This window comes from Meriones unguiculatus, chromosome 1, assembly GCF_030254825.1.
Source record: "Meriones unguiculatus strain TT.TT164.6M chromosome 1, Bangor_MerUng_6.1, whole genome shotgun sequence".
Taxonomy (NCBI): Eukaryota; Metazoa; Chordata; class Mammalia; order Rodentia; family Muridae; genus Meriones; species Meriones unguiculatus.
Window position 1 is genome coordinate 962,448 of NC_083349.1, and position 18,803 is coordinate 981,250.

The 18,803-nt window shown below is 47.1% G+C and overlaps 1 protein-coding gene across 1 annotated transcript; it reads right to left on the reverse strand.

Moving 5' to 3' along the window:
• Window positions 1-4,064: 4,064 nt before the first annotated feature.
• Ccl21 (C-C motif chemokine ligand 21) lies at window positions 4,065-5,185 on the reverse strand. The gene is made up of 4 exons (XM_021634486.2): window positions 5,031-5,185; window positions 4,822-4,942; window positions 4,555-4,737; window positions 4,065-4,473 (listed from the first exon to the last, which is right to left on the reverse strand). The coding sequence occupies exons 1-4, from the start codon at window positions 5,095-5,097 to the stop codon at window positions 4,446-4,448; spliced, it is 399 nt and encodes a 132-aa protein (XP_021490161.1). The 5' UTR covers window positions 5,098-5,185; the 3' UTR covers window positions 4,065-4,445.
• Between the last annotated feature and the right edge of the window lie 13,618 nt (window positions 5,186-18,803).

Here is an 18,803-nt window from a genome sequence, read left to right on the forward strand (position 1 = left end):
ACACAATAAATAAATAAAATATTTTTAAAAAAGGTACTGGCTTCTTTCCGTGGGATCTGCTTTCAGGTATTTGATAACATTGTGAAGGCCCCAGAGTTGGCTCTAAAGAGGTTAAGGGACTGACAAGGAAGGAGTGAACCAAAGGCTACAAGAAGCATAGGATTCTATAGCACTCTGACTGAGAGCTGGTGTGTGTGTGCGCACATGTGTGTATGTGTGTATGTGTGTGCACACACGTGTGTATGTGTGTGCATGTGTGTGGAGTGGAAGTTTTGCTTTCTTTAAAAACAGGTTTTTGTTTTAAATGTGGGATGTGGTGGTGTTTTTACTTTGTCCCCAGCTGATAATTGCCTTGTGCAACTCAAAGAGGGGCCTGGCCTTTGCCAGCTGGAGAGGGTGTAAACGCGAGCCGGGAGAGAAATGGATGTTTTGAGGAATGCTTCTCCGAGAAGGAAGAAGGCTGCTCTACTGTGCACGGCAACCCTAACTGCAGCTGAGTCTAAAGACACCCACATCCCCGGCTCCTTCCAGCCTTCTTTCTCTCCTGCTTACTGTTGGGCAGGTTGCTCAAGGAAGGGAGAGGTATAAGGAAACCCAGATAAAAAATAGTTTAAAACTATGAGGCTTAAACCCATGACCCTGAGATTAAGAGTCTCGTGTGTGTGTGTGTGTGTGTGTGTGTGTGATGGAATAATTTAAATATATGGCATTAGTAACTTCCTGAATGACCCTGACCATAACTTGTTAGAAGGTAGTGATAACGCAGTTAGGAAGGCAGTGCTTCGGCAGTTAAGAGTGCTTGCTGCTCAGTCTTGAGGACTGGAGTCCGGATTCCAGTCCCGCGTAACAAGTTGAGTATGCATGTCTGCAACCCCAGCCTTCAGGGAGAGGAGGCAGGAAATGCGGGGAACTGGCTTCCAGCCTGGCCAAGGAAACACCAGCCCCAAAATTCAGGGAGAAATGTTACCTCAAAGAAATAGGTGGAGATTGATTTTAAAAAAATGATACTTGATGTCCTGTTTTTCCTAAGTGTGTGCGTGTGCCGAGGCTCATGCACCTGCACATGCACACGCATGTTCACACACACAAATAAATAAATAATGGAAAAAGCATTAGATATTTTCTTAAGCTGAGCATGGTGTGGGGACTCATACCTAAAACCCTAACATACAGAAGACTAACAGTGGGCTCCAGCTTTGGCCTCATGGTGAGCTTAAGTCTGGGCTCCACAGAAAAACCCTGTCTGAAAATAACAGAACAAATGGTCCAGCAGAATCGATCATTAGGTAAAGCTTCTACTGTCAAGACTGATGACCTGGGGGCTTCCTTTGTAACCAGCAGGTAGCACTAACGTTAAAAGGGTTATTTTTCAATGTGTGCATCTCTGTGTGTGTCTGTGTGAGTCTGTGTGTGTGTGTGTGTGTGTGTGTCTGTGTGTGTGTCTGTGTGTCTGTGTGTGTGTGTCTATGTGTGTCTGTGTGAGACTGTGAGTCTGTGTGTGTGTGTGTCTGTGTGTGTGTCTATGTGTGTCTGTGTGAGACTGTGAGTCTGTGTGTGTGTGTGAGTCTGTGTCTGTGTGAGTCCATGTGTGTCTATGTGTGTCTGTGTGTATCTGTGTGTCTGTGTGTTTATATGTGTCTGTGTTTCTGTGTGTTTGTGTGTCTGTGTGAGTTATGCCCGCATTTTCAGGTGGCCCATGGAGTGCAGTGAGGGCTAGAACGAGCCTACAGCTGCCCGCAGCTTCAGCTCAGGAGAGCTAATGCTGTCTTTTGACTTCCTTGGGCACTATTCATATGTGCAAAAAAGCAGACACATACTTGAAAAGAAATTTAAATCTTAAATCAAAGAAAAATAGAAAGCTAGGACTAGGGAAACCAGATCATTGTAACACAGCACTTGCCTAACATGCATGAGGTCCTAAGTTCAATTCCCAATATAGGTTAAAAAGAAATAAAGAGGGAAAAGAGACAAAAAAAGCGCAAAGATTTCACAGTGCTCTAAATGACCCACCGTAGCTATGTGACAGGTGTTTTCCTCACACCCTGCTCTCAACATACATGCAACCTTGAACTTACAGGCAGGCTGTTGGTGTGTGACCCTCCTGCCTCAGCCTCCCAAGCAGCTGGGATTGCAGCCCTGTACCAACAGGCTTGGCTAGGTTTTGCTTCTACCTGATTTTCCTCTCACTTTACAGCTGGCATGAGTTTGGGCAGGGCTGACAACAGAGGTGTCTAGATATGAAAGGCCCTTCACCTTTTGTAAAAATCTGACTCTAAAGTAAGCCTGGGAAGGGGTTAAACTCTGGAGGGTCAAGAGAGGGTGGGGCTTCTCCAGCTGATGGGGGAGATTGTCCTGCAGGTCCAGCTGTGTACACTGGGCAGCTAGGGAAGTGACAGGCAGATGGATACAGGAGTGTTGGGAGGCTCTAGTGTCAGAATGCCCATGTCTCAAAAAAGAGGCATAATAACCACAGGGGTCAGAGTTTTACCTGGCCCCATCCAAAGGTGGCGTGGTTGTGGGAGTGGTGGGTGTGGGCAAGATACCTCACACGGGACTCTATGGATGCCGAGTGTTCTACGAACTCTACACAGCTTTTGACAGAGGGGATTCCCTATGAGCGAGCATCTGACGTCAAGTTTTTTGCTAGCCCTCAGGTATAGGGGCTTGAAGTAGAGATCACATTTAAACAGGCATTTTATATTGCAGTACGCTGCATACTCTGAGTTTGCAGGCTAAGATGACCCCTGATTGCACCAAGTCTGGTAGGCTCCCTTGTCTTCACCAACCCAGAAGGACTGAGAGGCAGATGCAGACACTTGGACAATTTTGTAAGTGGTAAATGTGTGGGGAGGGTGTGCTGCTGTCACTAACTCCGAGTCCCTGCCTTCCTTGCCCTTCCTCCAGGATCTGCTTCTTGCTTTCTCACATTATCATGGCTCATCACTGGGTTTTCCACCCCTGCCGGGGACAGGAGGGTCTCTGCTCTCAGAAGAGGTAGAGAGAAGCCTGGTTGGAGTATGTGAAGGGAAGATGGAGTTATGCTTGAATCCTGAGCTTCCAAAGACCTGTCCCAGGAGACTTGGTCCTTGGCTTCCAGAAGCTAAAGGAGGGGTTGAGGAGCGCTCAGTGGGGGCACTTGCTGGGGAACCGAAAGGATCTGCGTTTAGACCCCCAAGCACCCACACAGAAGCCAGGCATGGCTACATGTTCCCGTCACGCTGGGACTACGGGGTGGGACAGGGTGGTCCTGGAAGCTTGATGGCTACCCAGCCTAGCCAAGCATGAGCCCAGGTTCAAATGAGAGAACGTCTCAAAAAATAAGGCTGAGAGCTACAGAGGAAGACACCTGCTGTCCTCCTCTGGTCCCTTCATGTTCCCCCACAAATGTGAATACAACTCACAACACACACAAACACACACATACACACGTGCACATGTACAAATTAACAACAATAGAAGAAATTAAAGGAGCCTGAGGACCCTAGGTTCTAGCCACAGGAGAAGAGTGGAAAAGAGAGGGGAAAAAGGAGGAGGCTTTCCTAACTGGAGGCAAGCTAAGGGAGGCAAGGGGTCCAGACTGGGTTGGGAAGAAATCACTCTTTGAAACAAAAGAAGAGGGTGGGGCTGCAGTCAGAAGGGGCCCTCTGGGTTCTCAAGAGGGTCAGGCCACTTTTCACACCTGGAGTAATGGTCCAGGATTGGGGGAGGGAGGCCTCAGAGGCCTGAAGAGCCATGGAGTATGTGTATGTGTGCATGTGTGAGTGTGTGTGGCATGTTTATGTGATTGTGTGTGCATGTGTGAATAGGTGTGAGTGTATGTGTGTTCCCACTCATGCTCTGGTTCTATTATCTTTCTATTGACAGTTCCCTCAGAGACCTTGGCTCACAGTGGCCTTTAGCCTCCTTCTACCTGATCAAGGGCCTTGGTACCTTGGAGATAAAGTACTGGAGTGGGTAGGAATGTGGGGCTCACGGTTCTGAGCGTGGCCCCCAGAAAGCATGGCCTCACCGAAATAGCACCGACTCCCTGTGGACAGAAGCGCCCAGGAACAGAGGCATTCTGGTTGAGGCTGGAGCAGCTTTTTATTCAGATAAGTATAAATCATATCTTCAAGGAAAAGGGTAGGGTGCCGTGGACAGCAAGGGCAGGTCTTGGGACCTGAGTGACCTCTTAGGGAGTACAGTCCTGCTGCCCTCTTCCTCATTCCTGCGAGATTCTCTTTCTTTGCTCTCTGGGTCTGTCCCGGGAAAGGCAGCTCAACCACATAGGAAAGGGACGGCCATGCAGACGGATGGTTGAAGCAGGACAAGGGTGTGATAGGACCAGCGTGATGTGGGTGCTCTGGGGCCCCTGAGCATTTCTGATTTGTAACTCCCTCTTTGCCCGTGAGTTGGAGCGCGAAGCTGTGATGAAGTTCAAGGAGGATCTCCAGGCTGGTCACTGGCTATGGCCCTCTTGGAGTCTGCTCAGACCTGGGAGGGTAGAAGAGGGGTGTGAGAGGCAGGTCTTGGAAGCTCCTCTTTGCTTCCCGACAGCCCTTTTCGCATGCTCACCCCTTGCAGCCTTTGGAGCCCTTTCCCTTCTTTCCAGACTTGGAGGTCCCTCTGTTCTTCCTGCAGCCCGGGCTCTGCTTCCCCGGGGCTGGAGGCCGGTCCAGGCGTTTCATCAGCTTCTGCACCCAGTCTTCCGCAGGGTTTGCACACAGGTCAGCCTGAGAGTGCTTCCGGGGTGAGAACCTGCGGGTTGGAGGTTAGCAAGCCTTCTTCTTAGTCTGGCCCACTGTACCGCCCCGGCCCAACCACCAGTCTTCGGGCACTCACAGGATGGCCGGGATGGGGCAGCCTAAGCTGGGTTCTTGCTTCCTGTACCCTCGGACAATACTATAGGGAATCTTCCTCTGGCTGTACTTAAGGCAGCAGTCCTGGCCTCCTCCATCACTGCCTGAAAGGTAGGAGCACAGACCCTGAGGCGGCTTGCAAGGTGTCTCTTTGGCCCCTTTCCCCAGCTAAAGCCTCTCCCTCCTTGGTACCTTCGGTCCAGGGGACGCAGAGAGCCAGGAGCAGGCTGAGGAGGCTCAGAGCCAGTGTCTGAGCCATGGCTGTGGTTGGGTTGAGGATGAGACCAGCGCTGTAGGTGAAGCGGACAGCTGCGAGTTGGGGTCTGTGTGTGGGCTGCTGCTGGCTCGCTGCCTATTTATGTACTCGGAGACTTCCCTTGCCCCCCTCCTTTTCCTGCCAGCTGGATCAGATGGCGCTAGTGTGAGCTTCTCTAGCCCACAGTGAGCTCCCGCCTGTCTCCTCATCTCTTCTTGGTCCTTCCAGCCACTGTCCCCGGAGCATGATCGTCTCCTCACTGCCCTCCAGGCTGCACACATTTCCTCCCCTTCCAGTAACCGTCTGTCCAGTTAATAACTAAGAGTTCTTTACATATCTCTGCTAACAGCCTTCATTTAGATTCCTGATGTGCAAATGTTTCTTCTCATTCTGGGTCTCCTGTTGGTAGTGCACAAAATATGTTTTGTGAAGCACAGTTTCCCCCTCCTCCCTATCAGCTGTGATGTTATCACAATACCACATTTGAAAAATCATTACCAGATCCAGGACCATGAAAGTTTCCTCCGCTTTTGTTTTTTTTAATCACATATATTTATGTTTCTGTGAATTGAAGCGTGAGTGAGGAAGTGGGGAGCTCAGGTCCTCTGCAAGAACAGTACCTGTTCTCGAGTGCTGAGCCATCTTCTGCCCCCTCTTACATTTTGTTTTGTTGTTGCTTTTTTTTAAAAAAAACTTATTTTAATTTTTGAGATTATAATGTAATTACACAATTTCTCCCATTCCTCCCTAGGGATTCTGATAGAGACTGCACTGAATCTCTGGGCCGTTTAGGTTCATATTGTTATCTTAGGAATTTTCAATCAGCAAATAAGGGATTTTTAAATTTTATTTTAAAAAATAATTAAGTCAATTAATTAACAATATTTTGCATTTTCTGAAGTATAAGTCTTATACCTATTTAAGGTTATTTATAACTATTCTGTTTGCTGTTATAAATGTAATTGTCTTCCTGATTACCTTTTATGATTTTGTTGTAGTTGTTCTGAGACTCACTATGTAGACCAGGCTGACCTTCAGTTCGCAGAGATCCATCAACCTCTGCTGGGATTATTAATTGCTAATGGATAGATGTCCAACTGATATTTTTTGTGTTTTGGTTTGTATCTTCAAGCTTTGTTTAATATATTAAATGTGTGTGTGTGTGATTTCCTTAAGATTTTCTACATATAAAGTCATGTCATATATTAATAATGATAAGTTTTCTTCTTGTAATGATCTCTCTCTCTCACTGTAACTTACTCTGTTGGGTTGAAGTGAGCATGGCATTTTGTCTTGCTCCTGTTCTGAAGAGAGTTCACTCTTCCTCATTGAGGATGATGTTCACTGTGGGTTTTTTCTAGATCCTTTGTTACGTTGGGGAAGTTTCTTTCCATTTTCAGTTAAATGAGTGTTATTTTCTCATCATGAAAGGGTATTGGATTTACCTTTTTTTAAAAAGAAGAGTTTTTTAATAAACTAATTTATTTTTTATGTATATGAGTGCTCTATCTGCACACCAGAAGAGGGCATCAGATCCCAGTATAGATGGTTGTGAGCCACCGTGTGGTTGCTGCGAATTGAACTCAGGACCTCTCAAAAGATAATGTTCTTAACCATCTCTCCAGCCCAGATTTGTTTTTGTTTTTTTTTTATCATGTGGTAAGATCATATAGATTTCCCCTTCATGTTAATGTAATTTTTTTATTTTGAACCGTTGTTGAATCCTGAGAGCAAATTCTACTTGGTCACAGTATATGATACTTTCCTATGCTGCTGATTTTTTTTCATATTTTGTGGAGGACTTTGTGTGTTCACTTGTAAGGGATGTGAGTTAGTTTATAGTTTTCCAGTTGTGTCTTTGTTCGGCCTTAATGTCAGGTAATGCCAGCTTCGGAGAATGTGTTAGAGAGTGCCAGTTCTTCAGATTGGGAAAGCTTTGAAAATGATTGATGCTGAAACTGTTCTAAATGTTTGGTAGAATTCACATTTGAGCAATTGGACCTGATATTTTCTTAGTTTGGTATTTTGAAATTGTTATTCCTTATTCAATCTCCTTACTTGGTGTGGATCCATTTGTGTATTTCTTCTCTAGTTGGTTTTGGTAGTTTTTGTGAGTTTGGAATTTGTCCATTTTACTTAGGTTGTCTAATTTGTTGGAAAAGAGTTGAACATAGCACCATCTTTTTTGTTTTTGTTTGTTTATTTGTTTTTAAGTTGAGATAGGGTTCCCTGGAACTCACTCTGTAGACCAGCCTGGACTCAAACTCACAGAGATCAGCCTGCCTCTGCCTCCCAAGTGCTGGGATTAAAGGTGTGTGCCACCACTGCCCAGTTTATTGGACTCTCTCTTTTTTATTTATGTCTAATTGTAGTGATGTCCCCACTTTCATTTCTGACTTTAATGACTTGATCTTTTAAATTTTTAAAAATTACTTTATTTCATGTGCATGGGTGTTTTGCCTATATGAATCTGTGCATGTGGGTAGGCCGTGCTCTTGGCCAGAAGAGGATGTCAGATCCCCTGGAACTGGAGTGACAGATGGTTGTGAGCTCCATGTGGGTTTTGATAATTGAGCCCAGGTCCTCTGGAAGAACAGCCAGCGCTCAGAACCACTGAACTGTCTCTCCAGCCCTTGCACACAATTTTAAAATTATTTTTTGAGGGTTTTATCACATGATATAACCCTGGTTGTTCTGGCGCAAATATGTAGATTGGGCTGGCCTTGAATTCACAGAGATCCACCGACCTCTGCCTCCTGAGTGATAGTATTAAAGGCTAGTATTTAAATTTTTCTTTATCATCTTTCTAGTCTTTATTTAATTTATCTCTGCTTTAATCATATCACTTCCTTCTTTGTATAGATGTGGATTTGGTTTGTTCCTCTTCTGGACAGTCACTGGAAGGAGCTACCCACATCTATGGTGTGTCTACCCACCGCAGTTATACAGTCAGGAAACTGCTGGAGCCAGAGAAACCGCTTCATGAGTAAAAACATTTGTCTTGAAAGCCTGACGTCCTGAGTTCAATTCCAGAGCCTGTGAGAGGAGGGCATTTGCTGCTGTATGCATCTGTAGTAAGATGGGAGACAGAAACAGAAAACTTAGCCTCAACGAGGTGGAAGGCAAAAACTTTCACCCTGAAGTCGTCTGACCTTCACACTTGTGCTGTGGCACATGCAAGCTCACGTGTGTGTGCGCGCACACACACACACACACACACGCACGCACGCACGCACGCACGCACGCACGCACACACACACACGCACGCACGCACGCACGCACGCACACACACACGCACGCACGCACGCACGCACGCACGCACGCACGCACACACACACACACACACACACACACACACACACTAGTTAATTAAAAAGGAGAAAAAAAAACCCTTCATAGATATTCTCAGATGCTAACCCTAATCTAGAAATCCCCTCACAAGTGTGACTGGAGGCAGAGGCTTTGAGAGCGCAGCGTGGGTGTTTTTTGCTTTCCTAGAGTCCAGCTACAAGCAGGTCAGAGGGACAAAAACGTTTTACTTTTGGCCTGCTTACTTGAGTCTTGACAGTGAGTTCATATAGCCTGTTTGGGACTTCATCTTTTCTGTTGTGGCCACTGCATTTCTTTGCTGCAGTCAGAACTCAGATTCTTCTGGCTTCCAACCTGAAGGCCGGTGGCTCTCCTGGACAACTCTAGGCCATCAGTGCCAGCCTGGGATACTGAGATAAGCAGCCCTGTGAACAGCAGTTGCCAGGCTCTTGGCCTCTCTAGTGTGGAGACAGCCATTGCTGAGCATCCCAGATAGTACCCCATACGCCAGACTAATGAATATCCTTCTTTAATGTGCAGTCATCATATCTGTTTGGCCTCCCCAGAGAACCCTACTACAGTAACCTGTTGCAGAGTTTTCTAAATAGGAAGATGTATGCGCCTAGAGCAAGGTATGTGCACGACAACCATCTTGTCTTGACTCTTTTCCAAACTAGCTGCACTTCCGAATCACCTGGAGAGCTTGTTAGAAATAATCAGTTGTTATCCCAGGTCAGCTTGGACTCTCAGACAGAGCCAGATAGCCTGCATTCTTGCCAGGTCATCCAGGTAATTCCAAACATTTAATAGGTGAGGCTGAGAGAGCCTGGGCCAGTTCTCTTCCCATCCCACACTCCAGATGAGCAAAGAGCTTGTGGGAGGGAACAAAGGTGGTCTGAGAAAAGCCATGTCCTCTCCCCTCTCCTGAGAGAGGTTACTTTCCAACCTAGAACAGAAAAAAGGGGGGAGGGGAGATGAAGAGTAAAAAGGACACTGTGTGGCTTCCACTCCTAAACTCTCAGGTGCTTCTCTTGCCTAAGATCCTGTTGGCCCTTGTCTTTATTTACGCTCTTATTTGTGGCATATGGTTCTCCCACAGGTCCCATCATTGCCCAGGTTCCTAGAACCTGAAACTTCTTCCTAGCATAGACCAGGAACCTCTCCTGTCAAACTTGAGCCTGCAGAGGTAGAACAGCCTAAAAGAGATGCTCCATCCTTGACTTTCAGGGGTGTGTGTCTTCCTGCTTGTTCCTGGGCCTAGAGTCTAAATGAAGGGCCTTAGATGGGGTAGATGAAGATTTGATGGGGTCGAAAACTTTGCTGGGCCAAAGCCAGGGGAGGACACTTCTGCCTTGAAAACAAAGGGGCTGGCAAGTTCCTGCCCCTACCTGGTCTGTGACTGGACCTGGGGACTGAGAGGGGGACATTGTAGTGGCCCCAGGAAGGAATAAGGCCAGCAGAGAGGTTAGATGAAGAGGCTACCTTTCCCTAGGACTCCAGGAACCCATACCCAGTCAGTCTTCTACCCTTAGCTGCTGGCCTACCCTCATCCTTCCCCACAGCCCTCTTGAAGCCTAACAAGCCCAGAGATCTGGCGTTTACATCCTAGAAGCTCGTTGGGTCCTGGGGCCTTCTGCTTGTGAACAGCCAGTGGGGAAGGACATAAAGACCAACGGCTGTCAATCAACCTGAGATTCCAGTGTCCACTTATGTGTTCTAGTCCTGAATGTGAAGGTTCTGACTCCTCAGAAACCTGGTTACTGTTTGACAGCCCCACCGAGGCCAGGAACAGAGGATTCCTGCATTGTACGGGGTGTAAAGAGTAGGGCAGGTACTGGGGCTGATGGCTGCTCTAACAACTGGAGCAGAACTGACATCTCGTCACCAGACAGAGCCCCTGGGAAGTAGGAGAAGCTGTGTGTGCTGCTGCCTCCCTCAGCTTCAGTTTCAGCAGGTCTGGGACAGGTACCTGGGGCCATTCTGGGGTAGAATTCTTAGGTGTTGCAAGAGTCTGGAAATCCCCATATTGGACTAGCCACATTCTCCTCATCTCTGGGCCTGCCTGCTCCTGTCTGCTTGGGGGCTCCAGGCAGCAGCTGCTCCCCTTAAGCTTGGCAGACAAGAGCCAAGGGAAGGGCATGGCGGGAATTTCAGCTCAAGGGTTGGGCTAATCCTGGAAAAGGCTTTGGGGTGGGCCAGGACTCATGGGCCTGCATATTCAACCAGGGTCAAAGGCCTGGGCACTTTGGCACTCCTGGTTTCCCAGCAGAGCATTGAGCCATCCAGGAACAAGGTGCCATGTGGAAAAAAAAAAGAAAAGATGGTGGTTGTGTCAGCAGGAGCCGCTCAGTCCCTGAAGGTGTGAAAGTTGTGTGCCCAGCGGAGAGGGGCATGTTGCCCAGTGTGCAACTGTCAGGGGTGGGGTTACAATTAGGTGGACACTTAGAACAGCGTTGACATTGCGGGTACATATCAGAGTGAGGTAACAGTCAGCACGGGGAAGGATCCTGGTGATCTGAAAGTGGGGTTTGGAACTGGGTTGTGATTTTTGCTGATAGAGACTGGTTTACATTCGATTGGCCCTTTGAAGATGGAGTGGAGTAGGTCACTGAATTTAGGTTTGAGGTTAAGCTTGGCCAAGGAGTTACCTGTGTGATTGGTTGGTTCTTGACTTCCATGACGCTCTAGGGAGAGATGGGCAGCTCTGCTCTGCTTGTCGGCTGATCTCTGGGCTCTCTGTGTGTGAGTTTATATATCTATCTGGAGTCATCCAACTAGGGCAGGTGGCCATCCAGGTCCCAGGGATAAAGAACATTACAGCCTTCTATGTCAGGCTCGTTTGGCCATTCAAACATCTCGTCAACACTCACCGAACCACCTTTCCTTGGAACACTGGTCTCTTTCTGGGAATGAGGCTGGAGTTTGGTTTAGGGGTAGGGCCATAACGCTGGGATTATAGCTAACATTAAAGTTTGAAATAGAGATATAAAGGGATTATGTCTTGTGTCAGGAGCCCCTTCCTGGGCTCCTGGGACTTTGATGGTTCCCAAAGGGTAGCCTGGATTAGTCTGCCTGCTTTGTTCTTCCCTTGTCCTTGCCTAGTCAGAGTTTGGGGGTGAGTAGTCTGCAGGTACGGGGACCTGAGTAGACTGAGGCTTTTCCTGGTGAGAAGTATGTGAGTAGCTGGGCTTCTAGAGTAGATTGTGAACTCATGTCCTGACTTTGGCAAGTCTTTAAAGAGGATCTTCCCACGTGAACAGTCTCTAGCGTTCACCTATCTTTGTCATCATTCTTGATTTGCCATCCTCAAGAGTTGGAGACACTGGTGTTCTGACATTTTCCCATGTAGTACTCGAGATTGAGCTGAGGCCTTATATATGTAAGGCAAGTGCTCTGCCACTGGGCTAGACTCTCCTTTGGTGGTTCTTGGCCTAAGAGTCAAGTTGTTGAGGCCAGGCATACATGTGAATCTAAGACTCTCCCATTAAAGGACAGATAATAGGAAAGAAGTTACAAGCCAGGTTTAAAGGCAGGAGAAGAGCCAGTATGGTTCATGTCTTTAATTATAGCACTCTGGAGGCAGAGGCAGGTAGATCTCTGTGAGTTCAAGGCTGCTTGGTCTACAGAGTGAGTTCCAGGACATCCAGGGCTATGTAGTGAGACCTGGTCTCAGGAGAGAGGAAGGTGGAGTCAGAAGAGAGCGAGAGGCTTACTGGGGGAGAGGAGCTTAAAAGCTGGATTTGGACAGCATTTGTGTCTGTGGATCTGTGTAACCGGCTAGCTTGTTGTAAGCCCGCCTTCGTCTCTGCATGACTGTCTTGCCTGTGCCCGCTCCAGCATGTCTGACTTGGGGTGTTTATGAGTAGGTAAATTTTCTAGACAAGCTTTTTCACAGTCTGATTCAGTTTTTGAGTTGAGTGGTTGACTTTGTCAGTGAACCTGTGTGACTGGGTCTCTGTTTTCATGTGAGCTGGCTTCAGCTCCTCCTTTAGCCCTCCCCCTTCCCCTGACACACCGCAGCTGCCAGTACTATTTACCGCAAGTAATGGCTTCCCTTCCCACTGTCTGGATTCCCATGGGTCAGGCTGCCTGCCCAGGTCCCTGGCCCTGTGACCTCTGAAGCAGGCCTGACCTTGAGAGTGCTACACTCTGGAAATCCCCAAAGCTTCTTGCCTGGGTAGGGGCTGGGAGAAGATATGTGGAGAGGGAAAAGGCAAGAAGGGCAGGACCCACCCTCCTGGAAACAAGATCTTTTCCTGATTCTTTCCCAGGCTTCTCCTCCTTGCTCTTCTCCCAGGCATGTGTTGAGGGTCCCGAGCCTGGTCTCTGGGGTGAGAAGAGACACTCCTCCCAAGCCCATCCTGTTCGGTGTAGCTCTGTTCCGTGTCCACACCAAACTCAAAATTGTCTTCCCTTCTTTCCTGTCTTCGCAGTGGACAAAGGAGCGGTTTTTGTTCTCTGGCTGGCAGGCCTGGCTCCAGGGTCCGAGTGGACATTAGGCCCTGGTGGGTCGGCCTAGTAACAGGATCCTGACCGCAGCACCCCCTGTGTAGACACGGTGCAGGAGCACCACGTTATCCCCACTTCACCTCTGCTTTTTGTCACTCCTGTGTAGGCTGCAGTGAAGAGGCACAGGAGTGAAGCAGACAGACAGACAGACAGACACACACACCATATGACACAAATAGTCACACAGACAACACATACACACACATACTCACACACAGGCATAGACACACACACATGCACACACACACACATACTCACACATAGGCATAGACACACACTACAGTCACACAACAAACACACTCACACATGCACAAACATGCACGCACAAACACATACTTACACATGTGCACAAATACTCCCCCACCCCACACTGAGCCACACACACTGGGACCCACTGCTAAACAGAAGTGAATCTTGCAGAAAGAATATTCTCTTATGTCTTATTTTCAGTTGCCCAATTTTTTCCCCAGGGAATTCTACTTTATTTTTATTTTTTGTTCAAAACCATATTGAAAATTGAAGCCAGGGCCGACCATGCTAGAGAAGCTCTTTATTGTTAAGAGATGTTCTCTCTTCCAATAAGATAGAGCTCTCCCAAGAGATACTTTTTATCTACTTTTGCTAAGTCTAGTAAGACATGACCTTCCCCCAGCACCCAGGAGATGCAAACAGTTCTCTGTGGATTCATGGCCAGCTTGGTCTGCAGAGTGAGTTCCAGGACAGCCAGGAGTGCGCCGTGAGACCTGAGGTCGTGGTGAGGGTCGCTATTGTTATTAAACACTAGAGACAGGCCACAGAGGAAAGTGTTTATTCAGTTCAACCACATCACAGTCCATCACTGAGGAAGTCAGGACAGGAACTCAAACAGAGCTGGGACCTGGAGGCTGCAGTGGCTGCAGAGGCCAAGGAGTGCTGCTTCCTGGCCGCCTCACCATGGCCTGCTCGGCTGCTTTGGTATAGGACAAAGGGCCACCAGCCCAGGGGAGGCCCCACCCACAATAGTCTGAGCCCTTCCTGTCAATCACTACTTAGGAGAATACCCTTCAGGCTTGCCTACAGCCGGATCCTATGGAAACATTTTCTTAGTGGAGGTTCCCTCCTCTCAGATGACTTCAGTTTGTATCAAGTTAACATAAAACTAGCCATCACACCTTGTATTAATTTTTGTTTTGGCCAAGTGGTGATGGTGGTGGTGGCGGCAGTGGCAGCCGCATTTAATCCCAGCACTCCGGAAGCAGAGACAGCAAATCTCTGAGTTTGAGGCCAGGTCTACAGAGTGAGTTCCAGGACAGCCAGTATACACAGAGAAATCTGTCTCAAAAAAACAACAAAAAAATTTTTTGAGAGTCTCGTGCATACTGTGTATTTTGATTGTAATCACCCCTTGATGTTCTCCCTAACTCCTCCAGCGCCCACCCAAGATCTCTACCCATCCCCACCCCCTCCCAACTTCGTGTCCTTTCTTAAATTTATATTTTATAGCCTACTGAGTTCAAATATGTGCATTCCACAAGCGAGGGCTCATGGAGCCATCCACTGGACTTCAGTTGACTTACCAAGGGCCATACCCTCAACTAGAACGGACTCTCCCTTCCCAGAAGCCAACAACTTCCAATAACTCTTGTGCTTGGAGCAAGGCTTCATGTCTTCCAGGCTATTTTGAAATGTTCTTCTTGAGAGCCAAAAGGCAATGCTTTAGAAGGTCAGTGCCGCTTATCATGACAGGAAGTGCTAGGGTGACCTTTACATTTCTAATCAAGCACAGATATATTCCTAACATCTGAATCAAAGACTGTAAATTCTTAAATTTGTGCCTTCATGAGGCTTCAGATTTTCCTCCTCCTAAGTCTAAGGAAAGGTGGTGGGTAGGACTTTGCTGGGATTGTGGGAAGGCCTCACCCACCATCAGCATCATGCTGAGTCTCTGCCTGGAACTCAGGATCCCTCAAGTCTCTGTTGAGCCATCCCTCCAGCCCTTTGCTGTGGGAAGTTGGTCAGCAGCATGAGCCCAGGGTGGGTTATGACAGGCAGGAGCCTGTGGGCTGCCATCAGGAGGACCTGCTCCACCCTCAACCAGGATGTGTGCACAGTAACCTGCCTTCCTACCTCAGGCCACCACGACCCTTCCAGTCAGTTCCCTTCATCCAGGCCTCTTCTGGTCATAAAGCGCTGTGGCTCTTTGCCCAGCTCTCAGCAGCCAGAGAGGATGCACCAGTCACAAGACCTCCTTTTCATCTTTGGGGTGCTCCAGGAAAACACCTGGGGGGATGCTGGCTCAGCGGGCCTGGTCTTCTGTCTCTCTGCCCTCTGGACCAGCCAGGATCTGGGCTTCCTTCCTTTCTTTGTAGGAGCACCATCATCTGAGGTTGAAACAAGTCCATGTTTTTGCCATCTGGACTTTATGCTGTGGACACATTATACCAAACAACCATGTTCTCCTGGATTAAGCAAGCCTTGCCTATCCAGTTGGTTACTGGTGTTAGGTTCTCTTAAGACCAAGGGCATCCTGTCACCCCTAATACGATGTCATAAGTAAGCCCAGGGCTTCCTCCATTATAGTTCTTGGCCTCTCTGTGCTGTGTTGGAAGGCTTTTGGTGGCCAGTAAGCATTAATGAGAATACTTTGTGGACCCTAAGACAGAAAGTCTCTGTGTTGGTGACCTTGAGGAGCGAATGAGAATCTAGGCAAGGACTCAGGGCAGCCTCATTTCCCCTGAGAGCACTCCTCCCTCCTCCTCTGCTGAGCGTCTGGTACTTTCCTTGGAGTCTCCTGCAGCTTCTGTGCTCCACTAGCACCTGCTTCAGATGCATGAGCAGCTTCAACTACCTTTGTGTGTATATCTGGGCTCTTATACTACCTCCAAATTTTTGTGCAATAGACACTTTCATGGTAACTTAAAGAACCCCTTTCCACCTTCATTGTTTTCTTGGCTTGGCTCTCCTGTGAAGCCATGGTCCCTTCCTAGATTCCCCTTCACCCTCACACTCATTGTCCACACACTGATTAATTGATGGAGAAACTTTCTTCTTTTGATTCACAGAGGACACCTATTAATTCTCTGTTCTATTTGTGGGGAAAGTCTGTTTTCTCTCTCTTCCCTTAACAGGCATAAATCTCCATCGCTGACTTCCATCAGGTCTGTGTGTTCACCCACCCAGAACTGCCTTTCTCAAGGTTGTAAACAATCTTTTAGTAGCTAAACTGAATATCTGCATCTTAGGTTGTAGTACATTTAAAAAAAGCATTGGGCTATATAATGTTTATTATTATTTGCTCTATGATCATCATGGCAGTATTATCTAACCTGCTATCATAAATAACAAGTATTATCATAAATAACAAGACACAGACACCTGTTAGATTTTATAGTTGCCTTATTTACCTTGGGCCAGGCAGATATTCCTACCTGTGCTGTATGAATCACCTCACCATCCACCTCCCAGCCCCCATCCAATGCCATCCTCCTTAATCCTCCTCATTAACCATCCTATCTTCCATCCATAATCTTATAAATACTTGTTTTTATTCTTCACCTGGGCCCTTTTATGTCATTATTGAAGTCCTTCCTCCCATCCCCACGTAGTTTGTTCTCTAGGCTAACCCATCATGGTGTCCTCCTTGTTCCTCTCTTCCTGTCCATCTGTGTCCTGTGATTCTCTCTTGAACCTGAAAGCCAAGGAACCTTAGCCACACCTACCCCATTCTGCCCTGCCCAGGTATAGGCTGTTTAATCAGCCAAACAGGTATGCCTTAGGCAGGTTTACAAAACAAGGATGGGTGTAAGCAGATCTTGAGGGCCAGACCAATCTCCAACAGTCTTACATGGCAGATCTGCACTTCCCATGCAATTCAGCATTTTGTTCTTGAAGATCTGGTCTTTTCACTTCCAGGGTGACACAGTCTTCTGTTGGTTCTGCTACCCCAGGGACCACTATGTTCCAACTTCTGCCTCTTAGTTTCTCTTCTGTTTTCAGATTTATACCTCCACCTCACTTCTAGGGACCACACACAAGGCCCCCAGTGCTTAGGCAAGCACTACGGGCCACACTGCACCCCAATCCTCCAGTTTCTTAAAGCAAAAGCCCCCTAAGGCCCAGCCCTTACCTGTCTCCATTTTCACCCACTCCCTGGAAGGCCTCACCTGATTTTCTTACTGAGACTACAACACGCTGCTAGGCGACCCAGCTGCGGTTCTGCCTGCCTTACCCAGTCTTGTCTTTGAGGAACAAGGTGGGGTGGGACTGCAGCCCCCATTGGAGGGTAGCTTCTTGTGAATATAAAGCTCCCAGCCAGTGGAAGAACGTCAAAGAGGATGTGGCTTTTGTTGTTTCTGGTACTCACTGTAAGGCGGGAATGCTCTTCTGAAAAATGCTGACTGCTGGGACTGCCAGCAGTGGGAGGCCGAGACACCTCGGGGTGTTGGGGGGGTGGTTCCAGGCACTGCAGGAGACCTAGGATGCAAACCCAGGGCTTCGGGTAGGGAACTGGGGACCCTCTTGGACCTTTCTGGCATCAGATGAGGACTTTCCTAATTTTTTTTTTTTTTTGGCATCAGAATCAGGATTTGGTGGCCTGTACATTCAGTTACCGTGTTTGTCTACACAGCTTGTCTTAACCTTCATGCTTTCTTTAATCTTAGTGTTTTCTTTCCTGTTCTTCCTCTCTTGCACTGTAGATGACCAGTTCTTGGGCTCTAGGGCTCATCAATCCCACTCTGAAATAAGGGATGGAAGAGTGTTGGTTAGTGGGCCTCTGTGAGGTACAAGCCATGGCTTATACTTGGGCTGGAGAGATTCTTTTTGGAGGAAGTCTCTGATTTGCTCTCATTCTGTAGGATTTCCCCTCTGATACTATAGGTAGGAAAACTGCAGCACGTGGAGGGAGGAGCTTGTGGGTAGGTGGGAGTATGCTCATTGTCTCCTCCGTGAAGGGCTGGATCTGATTAGAAAATGAGTCACAATAAACATTTACATCAACCTAGTCAGGTCTCTAAAGGCCTATCTAGCCTTTTAGTTAGTTAGCCACCTAAAAACTCATAGCAGCGGGGCTGGAGAGATGGCTCAGTGGTTAAGCACTGGCTGCCCTTCCAGAGGACCTGGGTTTAATTCCCAGCACACCCATGGCAGCTCACAACTCACTGTGACTCTTGTTCCAAGGGATCTGATGCCATCTGTGAGAACCAGACACTCATTTGGTACATACACATTTATATAGGAAAACACACATACACATGAACATTTTTTTAAGTTAAAAAATCAGTCCTGAATGATATTTGGTTCACATGATTATGGCAAATCTTTGACACTATGTTAATTTAAATTTATTGGTAAGACAAAAAAATAAAGATGTCTTTAAAATTAATGTCTCCACCTTCGTTGGTAGGCCAATAAAGATGATACTTGTTTTATTTACTAAGTCTGAAAAGAGTATTTTAAATGATCACTCTCTAGCTCTGCTTAGATAAATTTGGGTTATATAATAACCCATTAATTTGGGTTATTATACTGTATTTGATATTCTTATCTAGTATCTAGATATGTCCATATATCTGCAGGCTTTGCATACTATTTATGTATCTGAGATTCATCCAAATGTTCTATAAAAGTCTGAATAGCTTAGACTGTGCAAGGAAATCAGGAAGTGCTGTACTTTGTGGACCATGCTTAGACACAAAATCATCAATAAAAATCTTTGCATTTCTGCTAATTGTTTGGCACCATTTAGAAAAAAGATATTTAAAAGATCCTGCTTTATCTGGTTAAAACTTGCTTTTTTCTTTTTAAAGGATTAGAAGAGATTAAAAATTTTTCTAAGAGTTATTATTTTATACATGTGCATGTTTTGTCTGCATGTGTGGCTGTCCACCATGTGCATGCCTGGTGCTCTGGAG

What these genes read in the sequence shown, in the direction of transcription:
- Ccl21 (XM_021634486.2), bottom strand. Translation starts at nt 5,097, where the DNA reads ATGGCTCAGACACTGGCTCTGAGCCTCCTCAGCCTGCTCCTGGCTCTC. An exon ending in CTGCGTCCCCTGGACCGAAG is followed by an intron (nt 4,943 to 5,030) that starts GTACCAAGGAGG and finishes CCTACCTTTCAG; the next exon opens with GCAGTGATGGAGGAGGCCAG. An exon ending in TGCCCCATCCCGGCCATCCT is followed by an intron (nt 4,738 to 4,821) that starts GTGAGTGCCCGA and finishes TCCAACCCGCAG; the next exon opens with GTTCTCACCCCGGAAGCACT.